The sequence below is a fragment of the Corvus hawaiiensis genome, chromosome 19 (assembly GCF_020740725.1).
Source record: "Corvus hawaiiensis isolate bCorHaw1 chromosome 19, bCorHaw1.pri.cur, whole genome shotgun sequence".
NCBI classification, from domain to species: Eukaryota; Metazoa; Chordata; class Aves; order Passeriformes; family Corvidae; genus Corvus; species Corvus hawaiiensis.
In genome coordinates, this window is record NC_063231.1 from 7,869,823 (window position 1) to 7,881,280 (window position 11,458).

Below are 11,458 nucleotides of genomic sequence, written 5' to 3' on the forward strand. Positions count from 1 at the left end.
ATTCCCTTTGCCTCTGCCTTTCCTGGTGCCACAATACACAAGATTATTTTAATCTTGTCTTCTGTCAGCTATCAAGTCAATGATTAATTCCTCCTCAAGGACATCTCCTGAAAGGCTGACAGAGCAGCACAGCCCACGCTGGGGAGGTTCAAGGGACAATTGCACAAGACAAAATAAAAGGGAAAAAAAAAAGACAAAAAAAAAGACAAAATAAAACCCAGTAAAAAAGACATTTCTGCTGGGTGTTTGCCCTCAGTGTGTCCCAGGGAGCCGTAATTATGAACCCAATTACTCCACTGTGCAGATGGAGCAGGAGAGCTTCCCCTGGCCCTGTGCCGTTCTTGTTGCCCTTCCCCAGGCCCCGAAGTACCTCTTTACATCCATTTTCCTCAATTTTTGCCTGTAGCCAGCACACTGCACAACCTGGGCAACAGAACAACCAACCCTGGCTAGCTCCTGTTTGGCTCTGTCCACCTGAAGCCCCCCGGCCACCCCAGACCCCACCAGGCAGCCCTGTCCACTCCCAGCTGCCCCAGGCAGGTCCCTGAGGTGTCCCTCAAGGCTGAAGGAGCAGCAAGGTGGGACCCAGACCCTGGCAGCACCTCAGAGAACACCTGGGGGGCTCAAACGCTTTCCCCACACTCACCTTTTTGTTTCCCGCTTTTTTTCCTCCCCTCAGAGCACAGTGCCGGCCACCCCCACTGCCATCACCAGGCAGAGGCAGCCCCATGGAGGCCATCCAGGAGTCGTTCCAGAAGGTGGAGAAGATTGGAGAGGGCACCTATGGCGTGGTGTACAAGGCTTGCAACAAGCGCACGGGGCAGCTGGTGGCCCTGAAGAAGATCCGCCTGGACGCGTGAGTGGGGCAAAGCCCTGGGCCCACCACGGCGCCAGGCCGGTGCCCAGTGTGGTGCGAGAGGCACAAAAAAGCCTGACATGAGGGGGGACAAAGGTGTCTCTAGGATTAAAATAATCTTATGTATTGTGGCTCCCAGAAAGGCAGAGGCAAAGGGAATGTTGTCTGGAGGGCTTGGGGGCTCCGTGTCTCATGGGCATGGCAGCTGCGTGGGTCCACAGGGAAGACTCCAACTTTTAGGTGACCTGAAAAATGGCTGATTTAACCCATTGCTGAGCCAGCAGCTCAAAATCTTTGAGTGCAAGTGTTTAAGGCCTGACCTGGCACCGCTTGGCCCTGGGTCCATGGCACAGGGCAGGGGGAAGCAGCTGCCGTGTTGTGAGGGAGTGTCTCCCTCAGGGCTGTGCTGTGGGGGCAGAGTCAGCCTCGGCCCTCCAGGGTGGGACAGAGCAGGTAAAAGCTTATTGTTATTCCTCTGGATTGGCCCTGAGCTGTCTGCACAGTGAGGGTGTCTGTGTGGACCGGGAGCCAATATGCTGGGGCTGCACCCCATGGTGGCCCCTCAGGGTGGGGGAGGTGGCTGCCTGAGGGGCAAAGAGCTTTCATTTCCTCCCACCTCCAAAAAAAGAGACCTGGATATTCAATACATTATTGCTTCTCAGAATGCACCCTCAGGTGCTTCCAAACAAGCTCTGCCCCAAGGCTTGCATGTCTAGGTCATCCTCTCCCTCTCCTTGCCCACAACTTCATTTCCCTGCCTCACCCCAGCACGCCCCAGCCACTGCTCCACCCCAAACTCAAATGCTCCCTTGGGGTGCAGTGGAAGAAGGAAGGGACACAGAGCCCCATTGGGCTGTGGGATCCCCCTGGGTTATGGGGTGCTGTACAGCCCGTCTCTGCCACAGGGAGTCGGAGGGTGTCCCCAGCACTGCGATCCGAGAAATCTCACTGCTGAAGGAGCTGAAGCACCCCAACATAGTCAGGTAAGACCTGGATGAACCCTCCCCACCAGCTCATCCATGAGCTCCTGCTCCAGGAGCAGACAGCAAGGAGTTTTTTCTGTCCTTCCCCAACTGCACAGGCTGGAGCAAAATACACAGGAAAATGCAGGAATCACTTGCACTTCCCTGGCTTTCAGCAATACATCATGGCTCTGCCACTTCAGCAACACACTGCTGCTGCCCCATACTAGATGCTGCCCTTAAACTGCCCCTCTCTGCACCAAAGGACTAACAGAGCAGAGGCATGTGTGGGAGGAGGGATGTTTGGGTATTTGCAGAGGTCTGGAGCAGATACTGAAGGGAGAGACTTCTTTTCCAGGCTCCTAGATGTCATACACAGCCAGAAGAAGCTCTATATAGTGTTTGAGTATCTGAATCAGGACCTGAAGAAGTACATGGACTCATGCCAAGCTGGAGACCTTCCTTTAAGCTTGGTCAAGGTACAGTGAGAAAGGGTTGCCAACAGGAAGGGCAGACAGCATGTCCCTGCTGCCTTCTGCTGGGCAGAGCCATCTCAGAGCTGCTCAGACTGGGCCCGGAAATGATTCCTCAGCCTCCCAGATCTCAAACATTTCAGCTGGGAAACCCTCATGGCACTATTGCTCAGTAACGCTTATTTCCCAGCCGTTTCCAGGCCTTCCTGCCCATCTTGCTGCAGAACAAAGGCGGGATGTGTTGCTAATTGCGTTTTTAGAGTAATGGGTGGGTGGAAGGGACTGACAGTGCCTGGATTAGTGTCTCTCTGTCCCCATGTGGCACGGCAGCAGTTGGTGTGTATCCCTGAGTAGTGGCCCATAAGCCTGATGCTGCACTGTAGCAAGCGCTTTCTTCCCGTTCAGATCTTTAAGTGATCCAAAGTGTGTTGATTCACGTGATCCGAAGCGTTTTCATTGTGGCCTTATCTGAAATCTCTTCTCTCCTTAGAACTACCTTTCCCAGCTGCTGCAAGGTGTGAGCTTCTGCCACTCGCACAGGGTCATCCACAGGGATTTGAAGCCACAGAACTTGCTCATTAACGAAGCAGGAGCAATCAAGCTGGCTGATTTTGGACTGGCGAGAGCTTTTGGGGTCCCGCTACGCACATACACTCATGAGGTAGTGTCGAGGCTCCCTCAGTAGGGTACACAATCCAGAGTGGGTGAACAGCAGCAGCAGCAGAAGTTGGTCATCCATAACAGGCACAGCCTGTGTTATGCTCTTAACCTCACCTGCAGCCTAAGGGATTACCTCATGTCCCCACAAGGTGTGCTGGCTGGCTCTACCTGAGCCTGGCTGCCAGCTGAGCTCCCACCTTCTCTGCACAGGGTACATTTATTTGTTCCAGAGGGTGTTGTTGAAGAATGTTCTGGTAATCCTAACCCTGCTGGCACTAAAGTGTCTGTAAATTCAGCAAGGCCTTAGCATGCTTGATTCGTACAGTCACTGCATTACAGCTGAGAAGGGAGGGTATCACGCCTCTGGTTTCATCCAGGGAACCAGACACAGCCTGTTTGTTGGTTCCTTTCCAGGTGGTGACTCTGTGGTACCGAGCCCCTGAGATACTGCTGGGATGCAGATACTACTCAACCCCTGTGGATATCTGGAGCATCGGCTGCATCTTTGCAGAAATGGTAGGATGGGTTTAAATCATCTCTTTCATGAGCCAGAGGAGGCAGCTGCAGTGGGAAGGAGGGATGAGATACAGAACATCTGGGATACTGTGTTCCCACCCTGTCCTGAGGTGTGCTTTGTGGAAAGTCCACCCCAAGGGTTAGCTGGTTCTTATCTCAGAGGGAAATCTACCACCCTCGGGGGCCTGGCAGAAGGCTGCAGTTCCAAGTACATGGGAACACCATGGCTCTCCTTGCAGAAGGGGTAACTTCAGCCTTATTGCGGCAGCATTTTGATCCTGGGAGGAGATGACTCTCTTCCAGATGTCCCCATGGTGGGCTGCAGAGAACTAGCACTCTCATGGCATGGCAAAGTAGATCTCCTAGGGGTCCATGCTCCTCTTGGAAGAGCTCTGGTTAGCCCTGCATTATAATAGCACTTCCTCATTCCCAAAGTCCCAGAGCAGGCAGGAGGGAGCTAGCCAAGAGTGGGTGTGAGGAAACTGGAGACAAAGAGAAATCAGGGATTGGCAGAAAGAGGACAGCCCCAAGGTGGTGTGGATCCATGGAGAGGAGCTGGAGACAAGCAGTCAGACACCTGTGATGTTCCCAACCACTGCCTGGCAGAATCACTGCATTGTGACTGCCCTGGTCCGTGCAGTTGTTTGCACATGCTGGGACAGAAGGTTGCTTGCAGCAGGAAATAGAGCACACACAGGTGATGGAAAGGTGAGACCTGGCTTTTTCTTTTCTTCTCCCAGATGACCAGGAAGGCCCTTTTTCCAGGGGACTGTGAGATCGATCAGCTCTTCCAGATCTTTCGCATCCTGGGTACTCCCACCGAGGTGACCTGGCCTGGTGTGACCCAGCTCCCTGACTACAAGGGCAGCTTTCCCCGGTGGCCAAGGAAGGACATGAAGGACATTGTTCCCAACTTAGATCGAGATGGGAGAGACTTACTGATGGTGAGTGAGGGCTCAGAACAAGGCCTGGGGATAGACAGGATGTTTTCAAACTGGGCAAGGAATAGGGATATTTGAGATTGAATTACCTGGAAGTGTGTTAGCTGACCTGGGTTGAATGCCCACCTCTGCCATTGCAGAAGAACTGAAAAATGGAATAGGGCTCAGTCCTACTCTGAAGAAGGACTGCCATTGCAGGTTCCTCCAGGAACCACTGCATTGGGAGTCAAGAAACTCTTCTAACATAATCCCCAGATTAAGTTCAGTTGTGGGTGACTCCTGAAGCCCAGAGAAGGAAAAAGTCAAGACCAACATCTGCAACTGCATCCAGCTGCATGCAGGTGCAATCAATCACCCAATTTTAAAATCCTAAATCTGCTGGGTTTTTCTCTTGGCAGCAATTGCTCCTGTATGATCCCAGCAAGCGCATCTCAGCCAAAGCAGCCCTCAACCACCAGTACTTCCTCTGCAGAAACTCCGGGAGCCCTGAACAGCAATCTGTGCTGAGGAGAGACTGCAGATGAGAGGCCATAGCTGTCCCCAAGCTCTTGTACCTCCAGGTAGCACTGCAGATCTGGTCTGGGGCACTTAGCAGGGGCCTGGCTGGAATCCAGGGTCTTGCTTTTCCTGAGGAGCCTGGGAGGGGACATTCTTGGCATTTAGAGACTTTCAGTCTGTTGCTGGGGGAAAGTTTGGGTTACAGACCGGAGACCTGTTTCGAAGAGGTCATGTGCAAAAGGTGGGGGTTATTTATAAATTAATTATAAATATATATATATATATAAATATTTAATATATATAATAAATTAATATATATATATATAAATATTTATATATATATAAATATAAAATAAATTAACAGCATAAACCACTGAAATGTAGAGAAGAGAGCATCTCTCAGAGGTTTGTCCTTGCATTAGTGAGCTAAGGTGACACACAGTGATTTCTGTCTCCAGCACTGGAGCATCCTCAGCTCTGTTGGGCAGCTGCTGGCACCAGGGAAGGCGGGCACTTCTCTCTCAGCCTTTTGCTGCTGTTTGTCAGCCAGGCTTCTCAGCACTAGACAAGCTGTTTAGTCTGAGCTGTTTAACAGAGCTGACATCCTGCTCTTTCACAAGCTGAAGAGCACTATCAGTGTCTTAGTTTGTGCCTTAGCTGGGACCAAGAAGCCAAAAGATCTGGTTAGCATAAAGCAGATCCAGTTAGGATAAAGCGCTGCATATGACTGCAAACAGGGAGCAGCTAAACCACTGGCTTTCATCATTCCCAATGTAATGCTGTTTCCTTTGCTTTATTGTCTCGGAAATGTTTTTGCTCTTCAATTCCCGATGTAATGCTGTTTCCTTTGCTTTATTGTCTCGGAAATGTTTTTGCTCTTCAAATGTTTGCGAGATTGTCTCTGACTCTTGGTGTGGTTTTGACAATTTCTTTTTCTTCAGTATAAAATAAATACTTGTAATTCGTTCAGAAACCTTGGTGTTCGTTTTTTGGCACAGCCCATCAGGCTGGTTACACAGAACAGGTCCTTTTTTTCAGAGAGCCCTCCCTTCCTCATCTCCTGCACTCTTTCTTTTATCCTTTCCAGCCCAAATCCTTAGCAGGTGCAGAGATGTGCTCTCAGTCCTGTTGTGGAACTGATACTGAAAGGGTTAATCCAATTTCTACTGTGTCTGTGTACTCTTAGCAAAGAAACAGGGTATGCAGGAGCTGCTTTCTCATCAAGGACAGAAGGAAGATAAGGGGAAGACATCTGCCTTAGGAATGCAGCTACAGCCAAAAAAAGATTGCAGAAAAAAACTGAACCCAGGAACGTGAGGAAGGTTTTATGGTAATGAACAATGATAACAGACAGCGGTGACTGTATGTGAGGAACGCACTTGTAGGGAATCGTGTGCACACCAGGTGGAGCTTATCCCCCGTGCACCAGGCCTGTGATAACTTCTTCTGAATGCTACATTGGTGTTAAGGAGTTTTATTTTACGCGCTTTTCGGCGAATTTCGGTGACAGTTATTGGCCACCCAGATGGGAGCTCACCTCTGAGCCCTGATGGATCTGCAGTTGACAGATCTCCAGCCGGCACCGAGGGGTTCCCGGGGACAACCTCGGCCTCAGACCGTCAGGGGCTCAAGGCAAGATCCCTGGGGTGAGTAAAGGCATCATTTAAATTGTTTATCTTGGGGTTATTGACGAGGGGTACAAATCCCCTCACAGTTACTGGTGAGGGGGTTGAATCATCCAACAGGGTTCACGTCCCTGGGTAAGCTCACTGTCTGGGGGTTCCGGTCCCTCAGGACTATGGGGTTTGAGTTCCCTCCGAGGGGTTCCCCTGGGTCGAGAAACTTAAAGCACTGTTGCAGCTGACCAAGGAGACTAAAAACAAGCTCGTAACACAGGAACTAAATCATTGCTATACCTGCTTTTGTGGTGGAGTTTGGTTAGATACCCTGAATTCTTTTTGGTCTTTGGGAGGGTGTGAGTGGGTTGTGTGTTGATTTGAGTTTGCCAGCCTGTAAAATCAACACTGGGACGCCTGTGATATAAAGCTCGTTTGCTGAAAGAGTGTTGGAACTTAACTCTCTGTTGGGGTTTCGATTATTGATTTGTTTTCTGTGTGCGCGGCCGAAATCGCATTGGTGGACGCGCAGCGCCCTCTCGTGTCAGTGGGAGCGGGCGGGCAGGCGGGGGCACCCCCGGTTACAGCTCAGCTGCTCCCCCGCCGCCGTCTTGGCTCCGGGGAGAGGAAGAGGAGAGAGAAGAGGAGACGGAGGAGAGAAGAGAAAAGAGACCAACTGCTGTGACTCGCAGCACAGCAGGCCGGCCCCGGCCCGGCAGGTTCTCGCCTGCTCCAGCGCCAGCCGCCTGGGCAGCGTCACCCCCCTGCTGCAGCCCAGAAGCAGCCGCAGGGACTCCCCGCGCCCAGGTAATCGTTGTATTCGCTTTCCAGCCGTTGTTATATACTTGTATTATTGAGTATGGGGGTGGTCTGTTCTAAAGCTAGAGTGGGAAATGATATCCCGAATTCTCCATTGAAATGTATATTGAACCACTGGGAAAAGATGAGAGGAGACTCACTACTTAAATCCTAACTAATCCAATATTTTGGCCAGTGTATAAACTGGACAATGAGGCAAAGTGGCCGGAGAAAGGCACCTTAGATTATCACACCCTGCTACAGCTGAGGTTGTTTTGTAGAAGAGAGGAGAAGTGGAATGAGATGCCTTACGTAGATCTTTTCTTTAAGAAACCATCTGGAATTGCAAAGGGGGTGCCTACCCACCCTGTCAAACTCTCTCATGTTAGCTTTTGGAAAAGAAGGGGAAAAGGATAGGACATTGAAGCGATTTTTTTCCTCTTGTAGTATTGGGCACCACTGTTTGAAATGCCAAAGCTGATGGGAGGAGGATGATGTAGAAATGATGGAGGCACCAGACTCAGGAGATATGAGAATAGAGAATCTGCGTGTGCCTGATAAGGGGCAAGCACAAGGAGCGGATGAGCAGTCAGCTGGGAGGCAAGAGTTAATTTCAAGTCCAGTGATGGGGAGAACCCAGGGTGAGCAGGTGGTGAGAAAGCAGGAGGGGGATAAGCAGGAGGCGACAGCTCAGCTCTGGCCAGGGGTGGGATCTCACAGCCTGATAGTGGTGAAGGTCCCTTTCTCCCCAGTCGATCTTGAGGCATGGGTGAGACTGGCAGGGCCCTACAGAGAAGATCCAGAGAGAGTATTTAGAGTGTTTGAAACCATTCTCAAGGCCCAGAACCCAGATTGGGGGATTATACAAGTTCTGTTAGATACTCTGTTAGACTCTACAGAAAGAGAGATGGTACTCAGGACTGCTAGGAAGGAGGTGGACAGGACAGGTACAGCAGGTGCATTACCAGGAACTGTGGAAGAGCATTTTCCCTCGCAGGACCCCCATTGGGACCCTAACACAAAGGAGGAGAGGGTTTCTCTGGGACAGCATCAACAGTGGATATTATCTGGCTTTAGACATGCAATGCCAAAGGCAACCAATTGGTCTAAACTTTATGAGGTGAAACAAGAACTGCATGAGACTCCGACTGCATTTGTAGAACATCTAAGGGCAACTGCCAGGAAATACCCTAATATTGATCCAGAAAAGCCAGGGGAAGCTGTACAGCTGGCTTCCATTTTCATAGGGAACTCAGCACCAGATATTAGAAAGAAGTTACAAAAGCTGGAGGGAGCAGATTCTTGTGACCTAGGAAAACTCTTACAAGTGGCCTGGATAGCTTTTAATAATACAGGACAAAAGGAAGAAAACAAAATCCGGGAGAGAGAAAAGGAGAAGGAGCAGAAAGAAAAGAGACGGGAAGTGGAATGGGAGAAGAGAAAAAAGAAACGGGAAATGGAAAGGGAGGAGAGAGAAAAGAAACGGGAAATGGAAAGAAAGAAAAGAGAAAGATGTAGGGATGCAATGCTAAGTGTAGCTCTGCAGAGGGCGCTACTTAATGGGAGAACGGAGAGGGGCTCTGCGCACGGAGAGCTGCGGCTGAATCCGTGCGGCTGCTGTAGAGGGCCTGGGCACTGGAAACGGGAACGTCCCAAGAACCTGAAAGGGCCGAAGGTAGCATAAACCCTTGAATGAACTAAAAAGGTTTGTCATTCTCTCAAAACCTCTTACCCTAAACACCCCAGTTCGCTCATTTCAGCCCGGGGATCACATACACGTCCAGACCTGGAAATCTGAGCCACTTCAGGAGCAGTGGAAAGGACCTGGTTCTGCTGACTACAAGAACAGCTGTGAAAGTAAAAGGAACTAACTCCTGGATACATTGCACCTGAATTCAGAGGACTCCTGACACCGGACCCTTGCAGCTGAAAAGACATCTGTAAATGAGCAGTGAAATGTATGGACTAATTATGGGAATTAGGTGGAAGTGTTGAAGAAAATTTAATATTGACTTTAATCCAAGGGTTTGGTAAGATGCACAATTTGTCCAGCATTACAGCCTGCCTCTTTGTCCCTAATTCAGCAGGGGAACCTATTTCTTGGGGAATTATCCCTATATATCTGTCAATGGTGATTCAGTATGGTAATCTGACGTTGCAAACCAGAATGGCCTTAGCTCTATTGCTGGGCAAAGAACAAGGGGGTTGTGGGTATTTAAAATTGGACAGAGAACATAGTTGTGTACACATCCCAAATGTAACAGAAGATCTCCAAAGACCACAAAATGTGGCCAGTTGCTGAGAATAGCAATGCTATCCTGAAACTAATTGGTTCAATGAAATTCTTCAAGGAATAGGGTGATGGTCCCTGAAAGGAAGGCTGGCTGGAATACTGGAAACCATCGTAACTGTGATTGTAGTTGTTATAATTATCAGCATTGCTACTGATTGTGTTTGCAAAATGGTCAGTCAATCTTGTGGGAATATAGGTGACTATAGATAGAAATCGAGTTGGAACTTACCAAATGGCCTTAAGGAATTTGAGATGTTTCAAAGGGGGGAAATGACACTAAAAGGGTTAATCGAGTTTCTGCTGTGTGTTTGTACTTTTAGCAAAGAAAAAGGCTACGCAGGAGCTGCTTTCTCAGCAAGGACATACTGAATTCCTAAAACATCTGGCTTAGGAATGCACCTACAGCCAAAACAAGGCTGTAAAAAAAGCTGAACCTGGGAGCATGGGGATGGTTTAATGGTAATGGGCACTTATAATATGCATGTGGTGACTGTATATAAGCAATGCACTTGTAGTGAATCGTGCACACGTTAGGTGGAGCTTATCCTGTAATAAATGATCCCCCTTCTTAACACTACATTGGTGCTAAGGAGTTTTATTTTACTCGGTTTTTGGTTAATTTCAGTGACAGAACAAGGGGCTGATGGTTCTGCAGTCCAGTGATGTCTCAGTGTGGGGTTGCTTTCCCTTAGAAGTTCCAACACACTATTTCAGAGTTATGTTCTACTTATTTAAATACTCAAAAGACAGATCTAATTTATGGAAGCCAAACTTCTGCACTCCTGTTTTTCATGCATGTGCACACATGCTCTCCTAGTAACAGCACTCCCAAAAAACCAATTTCAGCACAACCTGACAGCTGTACTCCTTCATCTCATGGCCTCTGTGTGGTGACAGCCAGCTTGGAGGCACACATTTGTGGATGAATCCATGGAAACATGGATGAATTCTGCTGTGGGAATCATTTCCCTGCCTTTGCATATATGTTGTAAAGTCAACGTTCTGCTGTTTGCTCTATGCAAACAATGCTCATGTTTTACCAGACAAACTGTTTGCAGAAGAAGTAAAGGAGGAGGGAGGGGACTCCTCGTATAGGTTCCATGCGAAGGTTTGTTCGTGAAGGGACTAGGGACGAAGAGCCAAAAATAAGCCAGCATCCAGGGATTTTATACTGGGAGTAAGTAAAGTGGGGATAAGGGACAAGCCAATGAAATAGAGGGATTGAATCTGAGGGGTTGAATCTGAGGGAACCAATGGGAACAACACATAGGCGGGACCAAGGGAAGCAACCAATGGGATGTCGAGGAGAACAGAACTTTCTAGAACTAATACATGGTTAACTAGGGGAAATGGATATTTACAACTTCATACATAGAACAGGAGGGGAAAAACATCGACCAATCAACTTGAAATACACAAATTACTGAACTGGGGGGTTCACCCTAACTGCAGAGTGAGTTGTTAAACACTGGTGCCTAATCACCACACTGTAGATTCTGGAGGTTCCTCTGGGGTCAGGGTGGCTGCAGCCATTTGCACTGCCACATAGCACCATCACCTTGTACTTGGGAAGGGAGGAAAAGTTCTAGCCGGCTTTTTCTGAGCAACTCACAACCCTGCCAGACAGCCAGGCTTTGGGGAAAGCCTCATGTCTGAGTGGTGCTTCATATGGACACATCAGGACATGACCTGAGCTACTTTGTGAAGGTAAGGGCCACTTGGTAAAAAACAAAAGGATTTTAGTGAGTGTTTTTCAGACTTGACTAAACTGCTCAGCCACGCCATCATCTCTTAACAACTTCACCCAACCCCAGGTAAATCCCTCCTGCCACAGTTAGGGAGCAC

At 49.1% G+C, this 11,458-nt stretch overlaps 2 protein-coding genes across 5 annotated transcripts; both read left to right on the top strand.

Moving 5' to 3' along the window:
* Positions 1-685: 685 nt before the first annotated feature.
* Positions 686-5,146, top strand: CDK3 (cyclin dependent kinase 3). Its single transcript, XM_048323536.1, has 7 exons — positions 686-856; positions 1,762-1,839; positions 2,177-2,297; positions 2,782-2,952; positions 3,366-3,467; positions 4,208-4,411; positions 4,807-5,146. Exons 1-7 carry the CDS (start codon positions 729-731, stop codon positions 4,930-4,932), a joined length of 930 nt encoding a protein of 309 aa, XP_048179493.1. The 5' UTR covers positions 686-728; the 3' UTR covers positions 4,933-5,146.
* A 1,066-nt stretch (positions 5,147-6,212) lies between these two features.
* On the top strand, positions 6,213-10,190 carry LOC125336059 (collagen alpha-1(I) chain-like). 4 transcript variants are annotated; one of them, XM_048324165.1, is made up of 3 exons: positions 6,213-6,552; positions 7,055-7,329; positions 9,081-10,190. In XM_048324165.1, exons 1-3 carry the CDS (start codon positions 6,456-6,458, stop codon positions 9,189-9,191), a joined length of 483 nt encoding a protein of 160 aa, XP_048180122.1. In that variant the 5' UTR covers positions 6,213-6,455; the 3' UTR covers positions 9,192-10,190. The 4 variants fall into 4 exon arrangements, 1 of the variants encoding a protein (XP_048180122.1); XR_007207638.1 differs by having other exon boundaries at positions 6,213-7,329; positions 9,067-10,190; XR_007207639.1 differs by lacking the exon at positions 7,055-7,329.
* Positions 10,191-11,458: the final 1,268 nt, after the last annotated feature.